This window comes from Nuphar pumila, chromosome 3 (genome assembly GCF_984573655.1).
Source record: "Nuphar pumila chromosome 3, dmNupPumi1.hap1.1, whole genome shotgun sequence".
Classification (NCBI taxonomy): Eukaryota; Viridiplantae; Streptophyta; class Magnoliopsida; order Nymphaeales; family Nymphaeaceae; genus Nuphar; species Nuphar pumila.
Window position 1 is genome coordinate 140090874 of NC_143251.1, and position 13310 is coordinate 140104183.

A 13310-nucleotide genomic window follows, 5' to 3' on the forward strand; every position below is an offset into this window, starting at 1 on the left:
TGTCCATGGATCAATGGATTTCCTCAGTGATCCACAGCATTCATACCTCTCTCTCACCAGAAAAATGGATTTGAATCCAGTTAGAATTTGAGTTAATCAAACGCACCCTTAGTTCATTGTTTAAGTTTGGATCTGAATCTCCTAGACCAACCTACATGCCTTGGGATCAGATGCAATGTGACAGCTACACCTCTCCGGTTCCTGAAATAAAATGTCAGGTAGACCATTCAACCCAAGTGTATTGGGTATATCTTGTTTCTATGGCTTTATGCATGACTGCTGTCTCCTATACATATGATTAGACAATTAGGAAAGCGGTGCAATAGAAAAATACATAGTAGAGTTGACATTGGCCATCCATAATCTATGGCATATTTGCAGTTGATTCTTACTAACTACAAAATGAGAACAAAAAAGTTTACGCTTTTCTTACCTGTATCTTACATGAGTATGGCTTGTCTCCTTCCTCCTTTGATACCTAATATGCAAAAAAATGAGTAGGATGAGTCTCTATGGTTGGCTATAAAAGGGAGCATTGGGGTGCGTAGTTTGTTGTGTGGAACTGAATAGGTTGCAAAGTATTAGTTCTTTTGAAGAAAAAACAGTTTGTTCTTTTGATAGTTGTAGTGCCAAGAAACATGAAGTCGTGCTTCTTAGCATTCTTGTTTTTCTTTTCTTGCTTTTTGGTTTTTGGAACATCTCAAGGAGTTTCAGGGCTGAGGCTTAATTTCTACAGGAAGAGCTGCCCTAATGCTGAGAGAATTGTTAAGGACATAACTTTGGCTCATGTTTCTAGCAATTCAGCATTGCCTGCTAAGTTGTTAAGGATGCATTTCCATGACTGCTTTGTGAGGGTAAGAAAGAAACTCTCTCTCTCTCTCTCTCTCGCTTATATTATATATATATATATATATATATATATATATATATATATATATATATATATATATATATATATATATATATATATATATTTGTTTATTTATGTTATAACTTGTGGCTATTTTTTGAAGGGATGTGATGCATCTATACTCATAAACTCTACTTCCAACAATACTGCTGAAAAAGATGCAGCACCAAACCTATCATTATCTGGCTTTGATGTTATTGATGAGGTGAAGTCTAAGCTAGAGCAAACATGCCCAGGAGTTGTTTCATGTGCAGATATTCTCACCTTAGCAGCAAGGGATGCCGTTTCCTTCCAAGTAATTAATACCAACTTTGAATTTTTCTTTTTTTTCCCAGAAAAAAGATGACCAACATTGAAAAAAGAATATTTTCACGTTATTTTCATCTGCTCTAACGTTAAACAAGCTTTAGTTTGATTGAATACCTTTATATTCATTGTGCTTTATTTTTGAGCTTGTTGCAGTACAAAAGACCAATGTGGGAGGTGTTGACTGGGAGAAGAGATGGAAACATTTCGCGTTTGTCTGAGGCTAACTCAAGCATACCCTCACCCTTCTCCAACTTCACCACCCTGCTGCAAAACTTTGCTAGCAAAGGACTGGGCCTTGAAGATCTAGTAGTTTTATCTGGTAAGTTTAGCTCAGTGGACTAGGCTAGGAACTGAGTTCACTGGGGCTAAGAATTCCCAAGTCTATGGATTCATAGGTCAAATTATGTGGTCACTATATAGACCAAGAAAACCGAAGCCTAAATGCCTTATGCAGAGGTTGGTGCATCTAAAATAGAATCAAACCAACTTGATCAATGCAATTTTGGTTGCCAATGGCCTTTGTCTTTGTGGCTAATATGTGAAGCGTTAATGTTGAATACTTTTGACACTTCTGATTAGGGGTGGCAATCAGGTCGGGTTGGCGGGTCGACCCGACGGGTTGGTGGGTCAGCATACCTCAACCCGAACCCGACCTGTTTATTAAACGGGTCGGCTGTGGCAAACACGAACCCGACCCGTTTATTTATTAAACGGGTAACCCGACACGACCCGCCAACCCGTTTAATAAACGGGTTGGCGGGTTAGCGGGCGGGTTGGCGGGTGGGTTGACGGGTTGGAGGGTTGGCGGGTCGACCCGCCCGCCTAACCCGTTTATTAAACGGGTCAGCCGGCTTGGCAGGTTGGCATACCCCTAACCCGAACCCGACCCATTTAATAAACGGGTTAGGTGGGTCGACCCGTTTATTAAACGGGTTAGTTTAAGCCCAACCCGAACCTGCCTAAGAGGTGGGTTGGCGGGTCGTGTCAGGTTTTGCCACCCCTACTTCTGATTCATGTATGTGAGTTCATAGTTTGGTTTAGTAGCATAGTATGGTTTAATTTTGCTCGATCCACGTCCATATAGACCAAGTTGTAGAGTACCATGCATACCCATTCTGATATGGATCTCAAATGGCAACATAATCAGGATGTGCTTCACTCTGACTATTCTAGTGTTCGTGGCAGGGGTGCAAACTGATCACATTTAGTTAGATATCCAATCCGAGTCTGACATTGTTTTTTGGGTGTGGATCCCAAAAGTAAGATATGAATATGCATTCGGATCATATTCAGATTTACTTAAATGGAACTAATGTGTTTCATGCAAGACCTATGTCGAATTTGGATCAAATCCAATCTGTTTGCTTTTTTACATGTAAAAAACTTGTTTTAAGTCCTTTTTTGCAAGTTCCAATATTGCCATTTATATTTTGGATCTAGATATACTATTACCAAATCATATAACATTTGCATGTGGACTCAGATTCAGACCCATTGCATACATTTTGATTTTGGATTCTGATCTGGTGTGATCAATCCTGTATGTTATACGACTTTGAGATCAAGAGATAGAAGAGGACCTGATCCAGATAATACAAGAGTCTGATTGGGGTCCAAATCAATCTTGGGGTTTTACTGTCCAAGCAGGAGGCTGGTCCACACAGGGCCCGTTTGATTGCGTAGACAGGAATGTGTAGAACAGTCCTGTTTGGACACTGATGGCTGGGAGCAGAGGTGTCCTGGAGAAGCCAGGTTTTTGTCCAAGGTGTTTCAACTTTGTTTTTGTTCCAGGTGTTCCAGACACCACTGCTCCAGGGAAGAGGTGGGACACTACGAGACACCTAAAAGGTCCAAGTGTCTCGTGTGTCCACTGTTTGCATCGGGCGCGTGGGGTGCCCCCACAAGTTTTTTTGTCAAAAAAAAAACTAACAAATCTATTTCTGATATATGTGGATTTGTAGGTGCACACACCATTGGGGTTGGACACTGCAACCTGTTCAGCAAGAGGCTCTACAACTTCACTGGCAAGGGAGATGCAGACCCTTCACTCAACCCAACATATGCTGATTTCTTGAGAACAAAATGCAAGTCTCTCTCAGACAACAACACCACTGTTGAGATGGATCCTCAGAGCTCACTCTCTTTTGACAACCACTACTTTATGATCCTCAAAGAGAATGAGGGTCTCTTCCAATCTGATGCCTCCCTCCTCACCAACGTGAATTCCACGAAGGTGGTCAACAAGATGCTTAAATCTCATGAGTTCTTCATCCATTTTGCTCACTCCATAATGAAGATGGGGAGGATTAGTGTGCTCACAGGGAAGGCCGGTGAGATCAGGAGGAAGTGTTCTGTCATCAACTCTTAATCGTGAATTTTGTGAGAGATGAGATGTGTAATTTGGATTTTGGCATGCAACGAATAAGTCTGTTCTGCTAATTCTTTCAATCTATATAATTCCTTTATTTCTTTCCAGACAAAAAAAAGTTGTCTTGAGTGTTGTAACTCAACGCAATGCATCTCTCTCTCTCTCTCTTTCTCTCTCTCTAGTGTTTAAAGTTTTTTCATGGTGAATGATACAAGACCTGAATGACACCTGTCTTGTTTGGCATCTATGGTTTTAGGGATCCCACTATACAGGGGAAGTGTCACTAACTTCTATGTTGACATTTTGCATAAAACGTTTTATCTGATCTGTGGGTTGGGTTTATACTCAAAACGCCCAAAGTGGTAATGATCTCTTGACCTAACTGCAGGTTTGCAGTTGGGTTCCACTCATCCCCTTTGTCATCCCCCATCTTCACACCCCTCAAAAATCTTATGATGTATGCTGTTTTGATCAAATCTGACCCTATAGATGGATTCAATGCATGGTCGATTTAATATGAATCAACCATTGATTTGTCTTTTTTCAACAAAAAAAAGACTTAAAATCACAAAATTTTGTGTTTTGTCAACCATTGATTTTTGAATCACCAAAAAATCTTGTACACAAGTCAGATTTCGGCAATTATCTTCATTAAATGAATGATGTAGATGTAGATCGCATCTGTTGAGTTCATTTGGTCAAAACAACTTGCATTAAAGAATCCCAAAGAAAGGGTACTATGAAGATAGGGGATGACATAAGGGATGAGTGGAACCGATTTGGCAGGTTTGATGTTTGAAAACTAAGTCTTGACACCTCTCTCTCACACACACACTTTTGAGTCACGAAGCCGGATCCTGCTACACCCGGTTAATTATTTCAATAAATCCATTTCCGACTCACCGTGAGTTGGATAGCATGCACATCCGGTACCTAACATACATTGTTTTAGCCCCAAGTAGTCTAACGCAATCCAAGTTGATCATGAAGCTAAAAATATTGACGAGTAAAGTCAGTAAACCAATCCAATGTTTTATAATATCAGTTATTTTTTACCAAATTACTGAAAAGTAACACAACTTGTAAATTACTTCTTTATTGATCTTTAGAAATAACAAATTGGCCAGTGCAACTTGCTTTTTATTCTTGGTTCACGCAATATTTTCCTACTAACATGAACTCAGTCTAAGCATCAATTCACAAGAGCACAAGCCTGCCTTATCTCCCCAGTATTCCCTGTGAGCACACCGATCGCTCCCATCCTCTGAATGGAATTGCTGAACTCGCTGAAGAAATTCCTAGAGTGAAGCATGGAGTCAACTACCAGACTGGATCTCTTGCTTGTGAGAAGTGATGCATCAGATTGGAAGAGACCCTCATTCATTTTGAGGATCAGGAAGTAGTGGTTGTCAAAAGAGAGGGAGCTCTGAGGGTCCATTTCAACTGTGGTTGTGGTGTCTGAGAGAGAGGTGCACTTTGTCCTCAGGAAGTCTGCATAGATGGGGTTCAATGAAGGGTCTGCATCCCCTTTCCCTGTGAAGTTGTAGAGCCTCTTGCTGAATAGATTGCAGTGCCCAACACCAATTGTATGTGCACCTACATATTTAGCAAAAACATATAGTTGTTAGAGGCTCTAAATGTATATAAAACTTGATCTAGCTCAATGTCACTTGTAAAGGGTCAGTTTCTTATTCATCTTTGACAATCAAGAGATCGAATAAGTATTTCGGAGTAGCCTCATTGGACTTCACATCTCTCTTGGTATATCCAGATAATAGGTAGGAGTATAAAGTGAAAAAAATTCTGAAGCTCAAACCAATTTGGTCGAATCATAGACACAAATATCAATGATATTTTGAAAGTCATCCGATCTTTTCAAAGGCCTATATTATAATAAAAAAGCATGATATTTTCAAAATATCACATTTTAATCCGATATTAACACAATAAAACAACTTTTTAAGATTTTAAATATTTTTATATAAAATTTATATTTGTATACATATGAATATTTTCTGAAGATTTTCTTTAAAAAAACTAGATTTTTCAAAATATCATGAGATTTTCCCTTGTCGAAATTTTTCTCGAGAAGGAGATTTGTGACTGCGGTTCGAATCACTACACATGTACACATAATCAACCGATTCTGCTAGGGATGTAAAAATATAGCGTCAAGGCAACCAAATCATACCTGATAAAACCACTAGGTCCTTGACATTGAGACCTTTGTTGACAAAGTTTTGCAGAAGTACAGTAAGGTTGGCAAAGGGTGAAGGTATGTTACCAGGAACCTCACTAGCAAGAGAGACCATCCCATCCCTTCTCCCAGTCAGAACATCCCACAATGGTTTCTTGAACTGCACAATAAAATGAAACAAAATCATTAGGTCATGCATGTGAAGCAACTTAACTGCATGGGCACATGCAGAGTAGCATAAACCGTGCAACCCATGCAAGGATATGCAAGAGCTTACTTGGAAGGAGACAGCATCACGGGCAGCCAATGCAAGAATATCTGCGCATGAAACGATCCCAGGGCATGCATTTTCGACCTGAGCCTTCACTTGATCGATGACGTCGAAACCAGATAATGATAGGTTTGGGATAGCGTCCTTCTCTGCCTCCTTTGTGCTAGCAGTTGAGTTCAACAACACGGAACCATCACATCCCTTTATGAATATATACCACACAAAATATGAGTGTGAGCAAGCAAATATAAGAGAGTGAAAAGTGTGTGTGTGGATCAACAGTCCTACAGTTACTAGCTAGAGCTTTGGACAAATCGATTTGGAAGGTCCAAGTAGCAAGTAGAATTGGCCATGTTCATCGGAGGCCTGGTTCAGTGATCGGAGCAAGTATGTGACTATCTACTTGTATGTGAATATGTGATTGTGTAGAGAGAGAGAGAGTGGTGTCTACATTTCCATCAAACAAAAAGAATGGCCAGTCATGGCAATGCAGAGAGAGAGAGAGAGAGTATACCCTAACAAAGCAGTCATGGAAATGCAACCTAAGCAGTTTTGCAGGCAAGACAGGGTTGCTAGGTATATTAACCCATATAATGTTCCTAACAAGGTTCTCAACTCTAGGGCAACTTTTTCTATAGAAATTTATCTTCAGTCCCCCACCACCATGCGCTATATCCACCACCGCCCCAATGCACACTATCACAAAAAAAGCCACACCACCACCTTTCATTCTTTCAGCTTTTGAGAAAAACCAAGCTTGATAACCTCAAAAAGAGAAAACCCAAGTTTGATCTTCACAACCCACACACACTATGCAACTCCTCCCCCTTCATCCTTTTATAGACTGTTCTAGTTCTACGTAGGATAGTCAACTATGTTTTCTTTAACGTGATTATGATATTTTAATATTCAAAATGAAAAGATCACTCTCAATTATCTCTTGGGTTGAGTATATTGCTTGCCGAGAAGCCGTCTTGTTTGCTTAATAACTTGCTTCTCCTTGATCGCTATCTAACCTCCCCCACTTGCTTCATTAAGATCAAATGCTTTTACACTAAGCTAGGCTATTTAATGTTCCTAAGTGTTGCATTATTGCTTTCATTGTCATTTAGTAGGTTTTAATAGTCAAACTACTCGTCCTCCTGTTTTGTAAAATGATAGTAGTTTCCACATTTAATTTCAAATATTATCGTTATCATTTATTACTCTTACTTTGCTATGAATATATATATATATATATATGACCTGCCAATCTGCCATGCTTGGCCTATCTTTACTATGGTACTGGAAATAAGATTTAAATGAGGCGTGGTTCTATGTTTGGAGCAGAATGCCCTTTTAAAGGGATGCTAAAAACAACCTCAATACACTGGTTCGTTCATGGTTGGCTAAAAAAGTGGTATATATATATATAGCAATGGGTAGGTGTCTAATGATTTTTGTTTCTAACGCCAGTGGATAGGGGTTTTCAGGTTGTTTTTCAAAAATCTGACCCTACATATGTGTTCTGCATGATCGATTTGCTAGGAAACCACACTTGATCATGTTTTTTGACAAAAAAAAGATGACTTTTTAAGCATTGAATATTTTTCAAAATTATAGACCATTGATTTTTTAATCTGGAATCGGACAATCCAAAGATCGATTCTTATAAAATCAAGCATGTAGATCACATCTGTATGGTCAGATTTAAAAAAAACAAGAACAATCTTTTCAAAGCTCAGTAGGCACAAAAAACATATGGCACCTACCCATTACTCTCTCTCGCTATATATATGAAACGTTTACTTTATGTTTGCTAATTACAAAGCCTTAGACTTATGTCTGACCTGTTAAAATGATTATTCTATGTCGTATGTATGGAGTTGGATTTTTTTTTAAGTTTCTAGCTGTGATCTAGAGAGGGTGTAGCGTGTGCACCCCCGGAACATGCACTGTAGCTACAGTGCGGGGTCCCCACTGAGCGTTGCATGGTGCTCAGTGGGGCGTACGGGGGAGCCATACACCAGCCTGCAGGATGTACGACGGTGTATGTCTCCCCCGTACACCCCATTGAGCACCATGCGGCGCTCAGTGGGTACCCAGGAACACGCACTGTAGCTACAGTGCGTGTTCCTGGGGAACATATAACCTGCCCGCATTGACAGCCATAGATGAAACTGTAGAAAATGTTTTTTTATTCCTTAAGTTTTTGGATGAGAAAGGGTGGGGGTGGCTCGTGAACGTGCATCAAAATATCATGGTGTGAAATTTCCTCACACACAACGAAAAATATACAAATGAAAGGAAGTTTCGTAAAAAATACACATGGGTCAATTAAAAAACTAGAGTCAGCCCTTGTGATTTTTAAGTTTTTGTTATCAATTATGAGAAAGAAGGGTGGTCCACCCCCTTGTCCTCCTTTCAAAATATTATATACATTAGATGTGTTTTTTGGTAAATCTGGCCTCGTAGATGTGATCTTCATGGTTGAAAACATATGGTTAAACTCTTAGATCAAAGTTTTCTTGGTGTAGGTAAAATTTTATAACATGAAAAGATTCAAAAATTTTAGAACCTTTGATTTTTAGATCTTTGTAAAATCCTATCTACACATAAAAAAAAGTTTGATCCAAAAGTTTAACCATAGAGATCAAATTCTTATGGTAAAATTTGCCAAAAACCATATCTAACATACAACTTTTGAAGGCAGGGGTGGACTCACCAATTATTATCTAGAGGGTGAAAACAGAAATGCAAGTGGTCCACACTCTGAGCTTAGAATCAGAAAATGCAATGCAGTCTCCCGAGCACCTAGTGCTGTTTAGGTGCAGAGTGTTGTCGCGCTTTCCTCAACACCTTCTATTGTTTAGAAGCAAACAATGGTGTAGCTAGGATTCATGTGAGGGGGGGGGGCAAACAGGGGTGGAGGAAAAAAAACTGGTTTGATAGTCGGGGGTTCGGGGGCAGCGCCCCCGGAAAAAAAATTTGAAGATAAAATAAAAAATGGCTACAATTATTAATAAAAATCTATTTCATATGGACAAATCAAACTATTTGCTGCAGTCAGGGCTGGGCTAAAAAAATGGATAAAAATCTATTTCATATGGAATCAGAGCTGGGCTAGGACTGGGCATTTACAAAAAAAAAAAATCAACTGTTTCGGGAGGCAGGACTGGACTGTAGCCCAGTCCTCCCCCCCCCCCCCCCCCCCCACACACACACACAGCTCCGCCTATGAAAGCAAATATATTGCCAAAGCACTGGACTGGGAAGTAATTGGCATCGGTGGCATCCCTTGTCGCGAGTCAAAACTGGGTGTACCTCCTAATAGGCGGAGGTACCTCAAGGGTTTTACCAGCATGAGGCCAGCCAATGTGCGATCGGTGATCAGTAATGAAGGGCTTTTTTCTCTTGGACTAAAAAAAAAAATACCACATTCTCCAATACTAAGTTTGGGCAACCCGAAAAGAAAAGGAAGCAGATCAAGTCATGCGGAGCATGAGCTTTTTGCTCATGACAACATCGTAGCCGTCTGTTGGTGTTTTGGATGAATGCCACGTAGCATATAACTGTTTTGTTGACTTTTTAACTTTTTCAAAATACAAAACGGACGGCCACGATGTTGGCATGAGCAAAAAAGGAAATCAGATCTACTGACGACCAAATATCTTGTGTAGGAACTTGACCAACCAATGACATCCTTGTAAAGAGGGGTAGTAGGGGACACGTGGCTGTCAGTGATTGGATCAAGTATTTTGCAAGGTACTTGGTCCGATCACTCTATCTGCCCTCCCCAAAAAGAGCCCTCTTACATTTTGGCAACACATATATATGAATATTGAAAACGTGTTTCCAGACCACAATGTAGGGCTCTTGAAAGGAGCCTTCAAATCTTTTCTTTTCTTTTTTTATGAAAGAAGAAAAGAGCCTTCAAGTCAACTTCAACAATCTTACACTCTACTTATAAGATATGATTTATTAAGTAAAAATTATCATCTAGACAAAGGAGAGAGAGAGAGAGAGAGAGACTTGTGGGTCATGTTGACTTACAAATTTTGGACCACTGTCAAGTTATCCCTGCTAATAACAAATGGATTCCACTCATCCCTATGTCATCCCTATCTTGGCACCCTTTCTTGGGGTTTAATTGATGCAGGTTGTTTTGATCAAATGGGGATTCCATATATGTGATCTGCATCATTCATTCAGTGAAGATCTATATTTAAATCGCCTAAATCCAACTTGTGAGTAGGTTTGTTTAATCATTGGAAAAACAATGGTTGACAAATCACAAAATTGTGATTGATTTTTTTTTTTTTTAAATATGATTCAAGGGTAGATTTCTATTAAATCAACCACGACGAATCCATCTGTAGGGTCAGATTTGATCAAAACAACTTGCATGATAAGATTTAAGAGGGGCATGAAGATGGGGAATGAATAGGGGATTAGTGGAACTGAACTCCCCTGATAATTCACAATTTAACAATGATTATCTAGACAAAGAGGTGGATATATATATATATATATATATATATATATATATATATATATATATATATATATATATATATATATATGTTGGCCAAGTTAGACTTTTTTGAGTTTTACTCGGAGAAACCGCCTCAGGTGCAGAGACTTAGCCACGCTGGCTCAGCCTGCCGAAGTCTGGACCACTTTCAAGTAGCCACATGCATGATGCATTATTGTTCAAAAGATAAAGAAATGTTCATGATACAGACCTAATCCGATGTATTTTGCTCATATATGTATCAAGGATGGTGATCGGATAGTACCTAATCCTTGATATTTGCTCATATAAGTATATTATCTTACTGTCGTAATTATTTCTATAAAGAATAATTTTAACCATAGTCAGAAATCTGGTTCTCGGGGAAAACGTCGTTGAGGGGAAATCTCACTATATTTTGAAAAAGTGCATTTTTCTAGACAGAATCTCATGAAAATATTAGTTTGTATAATATATATATATATATATATATATATATATATATATATATATATATAATATTTAATATATATAGAAATAATATAAAAAAAACTAAGCAAAATGTGTTTTTATCGTGTTAATAACAATTAAAAACACGATATTTCAAAACAGGCAATAGTTTGAAAATATTTTCTCTGAATTTGCCCTAATCTTTCACCCTTGATTTTTGTTCTTCTGTTTTAAGTAACTAGTATAGTTTAACTAATTCAGATTCTTGACATTGTTGCGGATAGGGATGTCAATGGGCCTGGTTTACCTGAACCCGACCCGAACCAAACCATATAAGATCCGGGTATGGTGATAAATAATAAGACCCGATTTGGACTTGGATTTGGACCCGAATGCCCGATTAATACATGGACCGGGGGATAGTTTGTAAAATTTTATACTAGACCCGGACCCAACCCGAGTTTCGATTAAGATCACTTGCAAATTTTCAATGTCAAAATGATAAAAAATATGGTTTTATCGGGTATGGTCCGAGTTTGGTTCATGTAGTTCTTATCAGGTCCCGGTATGGTTTTTCTTATAGTGGACCTTATTAGACTCGAGTCCGGACCGGATACCATACCCAAAAATCTAGTCCAAGTCTAGTTCCACCTTGGTCCGAACCAAACCCGACCTGTTGACACCCCTAGTTGTGGATAGGATTTTGGCCTTGTGGATATCCAAACTTGTGGGACCCACATTTTTTAAGCTCATAACCAAACTCATCTTGTGGGATAACACTCATTTGGGTTGAAAAAAAGGAAGATGTTTATTTTCAGAGAGAAAAGAATAATTCAACTCCACTTTCACCTTTTTCCCTAAATAATGATAAATTGAAGAAATGAACTAACTTATTCTATCCCTTTCATGTTTAGCAACCAATTTATTTGCACATTATTATGTGATGCATATCTTTTATGCACATATAAGCGCGCACGCACGCACACACGTACATTTCTTGGAAAGTTTTGCACGAACTTCAGGTGCGTATTTCAGTAGTGCTGCAAATGTATCGGATATGGTCGGATATCCTATTCAAGTCCAAATGCTATTTTCGGATTTGGGATCCTTTAATTAAAATCCTAATGTGCATTCTGGTCGGATTCAGATCTGATCAATCGGATTACTTTCGGATTTGAATCAGTATTTTGATTTGGATCTAGAATTTATCCAAATCAAAATCCAACCCAATAGAATTTTTTACATGTAAATGGCTTGTTTTCTTCTATTTTTTCTAGATCCAATATTATCACACTTGTATTTCAGATTTGGATTCAATCTTACCTCATCAGATCTAATTCGGATCCGAATTCAGATTCAGATCGATATCTAATGTTTGCATTTTGGATTCAGATTCGGATATAGCAGGATCCGCCCCGAATCTGACCCATTTGCACGCCTAGCAATCAGGGTATATCATTTTCTTTATGGCAGAATCCTTGCTGAACATTTTCATTTGAATGTCCATTGCTCAAATTATGGCAATCTGAAAATTAAATTTTGAGTCATCCAAAAATTAATCTCTTTTAGGGCTTGAAGCTTGAGTTCAAAATACTGAAAGTAAATGGGTACTTTAAGCAGGGTCGGATTTTACCAACTGGATGCATGCTAATGTATGGCTGGTCATGGGAGGGTATTCCCTTGGCCTAAGCCCAAAAAAAAAGAAGGAAAAAAAGAAAGAAAAAATCATTAAGTCTATATTCTATTTGGTATCTATCACTGTTTCTTGACTTCAATTTTTTTTCTTTGAAATAAGATTTTCCTTCAATCTTATTCATTTAAACTGATACTATTATTTTTTTGTTTTTTGTGGCACATAGTTGCAGATCTAGTTCTTGGGAAAATAATAACGAAAAAAAAATCTTGCAATATTTAGTAAATCAAAGTTTTGTCAAGAAAATCTTTGAAAAATATCAGTATATCAAAACATAAAATATACATCATTTTTTTATCAAGTTAATATTGCGACAAAAATGATATTTTCATAACAGGCAACATTATGAAAATGTCACTTTTTCAATATAATATTAGCCTTTGAAAATATCATGATAATATCATGATATTTTTTATCATGGTATGGCATAATATTGGTTGAACACTTGGATGGGAGATCAGATGGATGCAAGCATAACAACCATTTTTGAAATAAATAAATTAAGAATTGTTATTGCAACTTCCTTCTTATTCTTAGTTCATGGTCTTTGGAAATACAGAAATGCACATTATTGCAACTTAATTGTCTCTTATTCTTATTTCTTAGTTCATGTAGCCTCA

The 13310-nt window shown here is 38.1% G+C and overlaps 2 protein-coding genes across 2 annotated transcripts; one reads left to right on the forward strand and one right to left on the reverse strand.

The window, feature by feature from the left end:
• The first annotated feature begins 638 nt into the window (after positions 1 to 638).
• On the forward strand, positions 639 to 3587 carry LOC149844093 (peroxidase 3-like). Its single transcript, XM_090001033.1, has 4 exons — positions 639 to 854; positions 1014 to 1205; positions 1373 to 1538; positions 3181 to 3587. The coding sequence occupies exons 1-4, from the start codon at positions 639 to 641 to the stop codon at positions 3585 to 3587; spliced, it is 981 nt and encodes a 326-aa protein (XP_089857159.1).
• Positions 3588 to 4759: 1172 nt separating this feature from the next.
• On the reverse strand, positions 4760 to 6785 carry LOC149844094 (peroxidase 24-like). The gene is made up of 4 exons (XM_090001034.1): positions 6570 to 6785; positions 6062 to 6256; positions 5779 to 5944; positions 4760 to 5183 (listed from the first exon to the last, which is right to left on the reverse strand). Exons 1-4 carry the CDS (start codon positions 6783 to 6785, stop codon positions 4780 to 4782), a joined length of 981 nt encoding a protein of 326 aa, XP_089857160.1. The 3' UTR covers positions 4760 to 4779.
• Positions 6786 to 13310: the final 6525 nt, after the last annotated feature.